The sequence below is a fragment of the Aplysia californica genome, unplaced genomic scaffold (genome assembly GCF_000002075.1).
Source record: "Aplysia californica isolate F4 #8 unplaced genomic scaffold, AplCal3.0 scaffold00165, whole genome shotgun sequence".
Taxonomy (NCBI): domain Eukaryota; kingdom Metazoa; phylum Mollusca; class Gastropoda; order Aplysiida; family Aplysiidae; genus Aplysia; species Aplysia californica.
Genome location: NW_004797435.1, coordinates 902,124 through 910,010, shown reverse-complemented (window position 1 = coordinate 910,010; position 7,887 = coordinate 902,124). Strand labels below are relative to the sequence as shown.

At 41.6% G+C, this 7,887-nt stretch overlaps 1 protein-coding gene across 3 annotated transcripts in view; it reads left to right on the top strand.

The window, feature by feature from the left end:
- The window catches only part of LOC101861660 (zinc finger protein 420), a 30,558-nt gene extending 29,260 nt beyond the window's left edge, over positions 1–1,298 (top strand). For all 3 annotated transcript variants that reach the window (XM_013082253.2, XM_005097860.3, XM_005097861.3), the window contains 2 exons: positions 177–373; positions 968–1,298. In XM_013082253.2, coding sequence (XP_012937707.1) covers positions 177–373; positions 968–1,191 — 421 coding nt within the window. In that variant the 3' untranslated portion in view covers positions 1,192–1,298. The remainder of the gene's footprint in view (positions 1–176; positions 374–967) is intronic.
- The last annotated feature ends 6,589 nt before the right edge of the window (positions 1,299–7,887 follow it).

Genomic DNA, 7,887 nt, shown 5'->3' with positions numbered 1-7,887 from the left:
CACACACACACACACACACGCACACACGCACGCACGCACGCACGCACACCCACACACACACACATGCACTCACCAACTGACTCCTATTTTTGCGTTCTGATGGAGAGAAAGGTGAAGAAGAAAGACAATTTTCCTAAAGTCTTCAAGCTTTTCTCTTTGGTTTCTTTTGATTTCAGATGCAAACCAAGTGACCTCACTGAGGATGGCAATAACGAGAAGGTCAAGGTCAACTACCCAAACAGATCCGTACTTCTCCAGACTGAGGCTGTGGTGATGGAACATGGCCTGCTGCCTCCCTCATCTGTACCTTTGCCTCAGCCATCACCACCAGCTCTTCCTCCTCCACCCCCTCTTCCTCCTCCACCTCCTCAATGTGAGTCTTTTTTTTTTTCTTTCATTAAACCTTTTGTTACCAGGGGGGTATGTGTTCCTACTGTCAACACTACTTTTCAGCTAATTTTTTTGTTAGCCAGGAAAGCAGTCTCATGTCTCAGTGTTAGTGGACTCGCAGTCTAGATCTAGCCCACTCGAAACATATTTCGGACCCCGGGTCTTTGGTAGTGTCACTTACCTCAATTTTTTCATTCTATATTTACATACAAAAACTATCTTTTTCCAAAGAAAAGTAAGATCACAGGTGATCTGAGACAACAGGTAGTTCGATGACTCGAGTAGACCATTGAATATTGTCTCAAAATGAGTCAGTTCAAATACACAACCAGACCACTGTATTACCTCAAAGTGATTCCATGGAAGGAAAAGAAATAAAGTAATTCTAAGCTTCTTTCAGGATTACCTCCTTTGATTTCTTTTCTTTCCATGAAATTCTCAGCAGTCTTCTAAGAAACCACATTTCTGTTGCTTCTATTTATTTTCACTGTCTTTAGTAATTGTTGGTATATATATGTCAACAGAATGGATATTATGCTCATGCTGAGTTTATTTTGTCTTCGTGATCTCCACACAGACCACCTGAGTCATTTGATGATGTTACCAGATCCGGTCCCTGACCCATCTTACGGGACCCTGATGGACGAAGCTGCAGGCTCACAGGCAGCCATAAAGCTGGAGAAGACCAGCTACACTCCTAGTGGCCCCCAGGACATTGTCCTGATGCAGCAAGATACGACGGACCATCATCTCATGGTCAACTCTGGCTCACAACAGTTTTACAGCTACACAGTTCTTTGACCTGCGTGTCAGCACCGTCTCCACTGGACAATATCACTGCTACATGGCTACATGATAATTTGAGTTGTGGTTTTAGTTAAAAAAGAATTAAAACAATTTTTTAGTCACCTAGCTTTTGTCCTTACTTATTACTTGACTTTTACTTTTTACTTTTTCATCCTCTGTTGCTGTTGAGCGTCAAGAGGAGATGCAGTTTTCTATGGTAGGCCAGCTCTGCAGTTCTTTCAATTACAGTTTGATTCAGTCCGTGTATTCTCTTTTTTTTTTTTTTCATAGCATGGTTTTTCAGTCGTCGGCTTTTAAGGCCAGTCACGGTTTCACCAGAGCCCCTTTAGCCAGCAACGTTTCTGGGTGACCCGGGTCGGCCTTCACAGCTAGCGTAACGCCTCTGTGACATAAAGTCACTCCTTACTTCACCCAGACTCGGCTATATTCTACTTTGCCTTGTTTCCAATTCCCCCGACGAGGACAAAGGGTTGGACTTTGGGAGGCTCCTTACTTATAATCATGGGAATATATTTGAAATTATATACACATCTCTACTGCTAAATGTAAGATGCCATCATAATCATATGTTACTTTTCAAAATGGCTTATGGCGGAGTCTTACGCTAAGCAGTTGATCTATATTTTTGTGTTAATATAAGTGCTAGGCGGTGTCAATTGTGCCAAAATATCAGATTAAGATTGTTAGTAACTGATATGTTCTTGTTTCATATCTTTTTATTTGCTCAACCCTTTCAGTAGAGCTGTACCCCTGTAGCAAACACACTCGTGCTCGCAAGCCCCTAGTTCAAGTCACAAGCCTCAAATCACTAGATCAGATCATCAAATCAAATCACTAGCATGATAAGTTGAGTCTAGCCTAAGCTTCAAGTCCACACCAACTAGCAATCTGCGAAGCCACTCGTGTCAGACCCCCTCATCCTCCCCACCCTGCTTGCAATCCGCGAAGCCACTTACGTCAGAAAGAGAGAGAGGGGGAGAGAGAGAAACCCCGCTCACTATGTCACTGCGCCACAAACTAGAGCTGTTGGAGTCTGTTCGATTAATCGAAGGCTTGCGAGCAGGGGACGGCAGGCAAGTCTCCAATCCCGTTCGTAGCACAGCTAGACACTTGAGTTCCAAGACTTGCTTTGCGTCCCTGAATTGCTTTGTATCAAGGGCTTGCTCGTAGCCCGGCAAGTCTCTCGTGCCCATAATTTGCTTTGAGTCCCACTACCGCGCTCCCAGGGCAACACCGCTTGTCAGCAGCTAGAAGCAAGACCGGTAATTCACCCCACTCGCAGCATGACCTCTGAATTCTGGATGTGGAGGAAGCGAGAGCTAGGCTGAGCTGGTTTTGGTGCAAGACGGAGAGGGCCGTAATATAGCCTAGTCCAGACCGTTCGCGACCTCAGTGCTTTAACAGTGAAAATGTGACATCTTCTTAGGCTCACATTTTGTTTTGAGCTGTTTTCACTGGTATTAAAAATGGAGATACGACAAGAAAGCACTGGGGTCGTGGTATACTAATCTATTTAAGGACGCAGAATAAAGGTGTGAACTTACAAACAATTTTTAACTGACAAAGTAAATCAGTATTGTCAGCATCCCGTGGCTTTAAATTTAATCACTCGCCTAAACTACACTTCCACTCCTACCCCGACCCTTAGAACAAGTTGAAGTTGAAGAGAATGAATTGGGGAGGGGATGACAATCCGGCGCAAGAAGATAAGACATGTATGGGCTATTTTTAATTTCCCATCCTTGCTCAGCTGGGTGAGTGAATGTGGAACACACAAACACGCAATGTTATGAAGAATAATATACTACAATAGGGAAGCTCTGCTCATTAGGTTACTGAAACTGGCCTTTGTGTCATTCATACATGAGCGGTCCATTATCAATTTTTAGGGGTGTAGCATTCAGGAGTGTTCCGATGAATACTTTTTCTTTCATTAATTGTCAAAGTAGATCATATGAATTATCGGTTGTCTGTAGCTTTTATGCTTTTGCCCAAGTCCCCAGGTGCCCCAAAACAGTTAAAGACAATTGAAAAAAGGCTCCAGCCCCTTCCTTTATGGTTATCCATTTTAGGCTAACCTTTCGATACAAATAACTCTACCCAAGGTTTCTGGAATATTGATGAGCCCACAAAAGCCCACTATAAAAGAATGGTCCTAACGGTAAAGCGTCCTTCCTTTCTCTTGCTTTCTGTTGCATTCCCCCACGTACATCTGTCCTGTCTATTAACTTTGTGCATCAGGGCATTTTACTGTGAACTTTCTTCTGTTACCATTTTTGTTTCATAGATTTTGGATCTACTGTACATTTGTTTCAAATAATAATTGTATATTGAATTCTAATCTCATCTGTGCATAGTATCTTAAACTTTTTGCGTGTATTCCTTAATTGTCTTGTTCTGTTGCTTAGAGTACTGACATTCGATATTTTGTTCTGTCATTTTAATTTTAAAACGATGTCCAAACCAAGTCTTTGTAGGAAATTGATGACCCTGAAAAGGGATGATTCAAAAACTGCTGTCTGTGATATTTGCAAGTTTGAATTTATATATTCTAAGAAATCGACAATAAACTTATTGAGACATCTACGACGAGTAAAGCACCATTTATTGAACTTGCATCGTTTGAAGACATGCCAAGCTCTGGGACTACTTCTGCCACTGTTTCTGCTGAGACCGCTGGTCCAAGTACAACAGCCAGTTCAAGCAGGCAAGCGACCATTACACAAACTTTGGAACGAGTGACAAAATACCCGTCAGGTAGTGACAGGAAAAAGGAACTCGACAAGTGCGTCCTGGACCTTATCACTGTTGACATGCAGCCCCTTTCAGTTGTCGAAAACAAAGCTTTCAGGAGGCTGGTACAGAAACTGGACCCAAAGTACGACATTGTGTCTAGGCGCATTATATCGTCTCAGTTGTTGCCTGCACAGTATCAAGCTCAGAAACAGCTTCTCAGGGAGCAAATGGACCAAGTCGACTACCTTAGCGTCACTACCGATTGTTGGATGTCACGGCAGACCAAGTGGTACATGACGATGACTGCTCATTTTATTACACCTGATTGGAAGCTGCATTCCAGAGTCTTGAACACGACGTCATGGAGCAACACCATACAGCGGAAAATCTGGCGTCCAAGCTTAAAGAGGTGTTTACTGACTGGGGTATTGGCAGGCAAGTCACGACTCTAGTAACAGACAATGCGGCCAATATGAAAGCAACCGTTGAGCTTCTGAAACTGAGACACCAGCCCTGCTTCGCACAAACTCTAAACCTGGCTGTGAAAGATGCCATCAGGAACACTGTGAATGTGTTTGAAGCCAAAAACAAAGTAAAACGAATTGTGTCATTTTTCCACCACAGTTCGAAAGCCAACAACACATTGAAAGAGGCACACAAGGCAAGACAGACATCTCCACGAAAGTTGATGCAAGACATAGAAACAAGCTCAACTCCTGGAGACATGGCCATACTCCAGAAAGCTCTACAGACTGGAGCCATTTTATGAGGCCACCTTGGAAATGTCAAGCGAGCAACTGACGTCAGTGTCTAAAGTGATCCCGCTCGTTTTTCTGCTGCGCCGCCTGACAGCATAAGATTGCTCACCACTGGGGAAGTGCCTGAATGATCAACTTTACGAACGATTCAGGAACGTGGACGAAAGAAGTCACTTGAGGCTAGCAACTCTGTTGGACTCTAGATTCAAACGTGAAGGTTTCCCTAGTGTCACTTTGTCAAACGCCGCTGTCGACAAGTTAAAAGAGAAGGCACAGGCCATTCTTCTGGCTCAGCCATCTGTGCAAGAAGGAACCACCGAAGGAAGTGATGCAGCTCCCACGTCTGCCAAGCGAGTTTTTAAACTCTAGGCACAATTTGACCAGCTGGTTAAGGCCAAGCCAAAGACAACATTAACAGGGGCAGAGCTGGAAGTTCGTCGCCACTTATAATCAGAACTCTTCCCAAGGGATGCCAACGCGCTAGACTTTTGGAGGGAGAAAGCGGACTCATCAAAGCGGCTTGCTAGAATTGCTAAAGACGTTCTCTCAATTCCTGCAACTTTTGTTCCCAGCAAAAGGCTATTTTCAAAAGCGGGGGAGCTTATCTCCAGGAGAAGGTCTCTGCTTTGAAACCATCAAAAGTTGACATGATTTTGCTTCTGAACAATGTAAAAAAACTCTTGATTTGACTGCTTCCCCATCAGAGGATCATTGTTAAGATAAATTATATCACATTGTTAATTACATTGTATAACTTTCAAAAAAATATCTTGCTGCTCTGTAACTGATATTATGTATATATATATATATATATGGAGAAAATGATCTTTGTTACTGTCAACTCTATTTGTCTCAAATAACTTTTAAAAATATTAGTATTTATTCATATGAAAAACTGAGCTGAAACCACTTAATAATAATAATGGATTGCATTTATATAGCGTATATCCACTTATGCAATGCTCTATGCGCTTAACATGATACATATTAGGGATTTACTTAGAACTAGACCTTTATTGATAGTGAGATAAGATTTTGAGTGGCAAAGTTTCATTTTTGCAGATTTTTTTTTTTTGTTGGTACTTTGTACTTATATTTTGTAAATAAATTAAATATATGTTGTAATTTTGAAATGTGTCCAAAATGTTGTTTCTCTTTTCATTAAAAAAAAAAAATTGCTGATTTTTTCAAAAAAGGGTATGCAATTTAGGGATGGGGGAGGGGGCGTGGTTTTTTCAGTTAAATTCTTGGATTTTGGAAGGATAATGTGGATCAAACTTCGCACCCTTCACAGATGAGATTGTGCACAGCTGAACATTAATTTCTGCAGCAAAAACGTTAATTTGATTCCCAGATATGAAGTTCGTGTATCTGCTATGATCTCCTTTTGTCTGTTAGAGTTAGGGTGTCTTGAAAACAGGGTCAAATCTTTCTGCTCCTAAATGATACAAATTTGAAGCATAACATATTACAATAAATCAGCTAACCTGAATATATCAAAATGATGGTTAAGAGGTTAACATTTCAGCTAGAATATAAAAGTTCAAATCCACTCGTAATGGGAGGGGGGGGGGGAGAGAGAGAGGGGGAGAGGGGGAGAGAGAGAGAGAGAGAGAGAGGGAGTTGAGGGGGGGGGGGGGGGGGGCAAAAAAACACAACTCTTTAGGACACAAAAAATGGCAAAAAATAGTCTTCAGAAATATGTTATTCAGTTCAAGGCAGTCGGTACTTGTAGCCTACTATGTGTTTCTGCTTCACCAAATATAATGACAAGGAAGAAGAAAGAACAAACCAATCTTTTAAAAATGATATTTTATTTTCTGGATGAAAGGCTGTTAACATATATATATATTCTGTTTTGGGAATCACACTTGTCTCTTTCGCTCATCTTCCGTAACACGCAACATTCTTGTACACACTGGCCAGTCACTGTGCCTTTACATTCACTCACGTCTGTCACAGTCACAGCATGCATTGTCAATCGTGTAAAACAAACAAGATGTGCTCACGATGCGTATTATCATAAGCTTTAAACATGCAGTGACTTCATTCGATGTAAAAGATTAACTGATGAGATTTATTTCTTCTCAATTTTGCATAATTTTACTGTCGAATAATGTCATTGCATGTTAGTTAAAATGCGTTGTCTGCACACCTCGTTCACCATCTGCCATGTTGACAGTGTTTCTTTCACACATCTTTTATACTTTCTCCTTGTATCATGCATTCACAAAGGCACAGTTTAAAGTTAAATGTGTTTACTGAAGAAAAGGGTTATTTATGATTATGATCTCTGTCGTCTTCTCAAGTACAAGTCATGATTCCGTAGTCAGTCCATGATCGTCTCTCTGAACTTGAGAGAGAAAAGGGTGCCTCTAGGTATCTTTTGAGAAATGAAGCTTGAGAAATCAAGTTAGAAGTATTGCATGTCCTCTGTTCCAAACCACAGGAAGTGGTCAGTCCTCGTGTGACCTTCATCTTTGGCGTCCTTGAGTGATTTTACCGTGACTCTAAAGCCAGCCCAGTCAAGTTTGATATCAAGACTGCCAAGACACTTCCCGGAAGTGATGTATGGCGGCAGACGCAGCAGCTCCTTCCGATCTGTGTATCGTCCGGTTACAGCATGGAATTGCTGAAAATGTGCAAAAACTCGAAGATTAAAAAAAGTGTCAAGCTGTTTTATATGATTTAGTGCTTTAACTACTCTGATGGAAATTGAAACACTTATCCGCTTATGGTAACAATTACCTACGCTCAGCAAAGAAATGCGTGTTCTTTATTATCGTGTGATCACAAGCCTATTCTACCTCAGTCATTCATGAAATTAATTATCGTATCTCTTTGTCAAGTACTCCAACACTGACGTCTGTGGTTTAATGTAATGGTGTGGGGCTGTAACTGTAAGCAGAAGGTGAGGAGGTCATTTCATCCTATTAGATCTTGGCCTGAGTTGGACCTGTCAGGCAGAGACGAGGCAGCCGGCCACTAAAATGATCTAAATTGTATCCATTGGGATGTGAATTATGAACAATAATTTACAATCAATAACCCGGCTGTTTTGTGATTGTAGCGAGGGGCTGCAACGGAAAGACCGGAACAATTTTCCAGCATACTTCGGATACTACTAGTAACTAGGCTTGAAGAGAGAGAGAGAGACAGAGAGAGAGAGAGAGAGAGAGAGAGAGAGAGAGAGAGA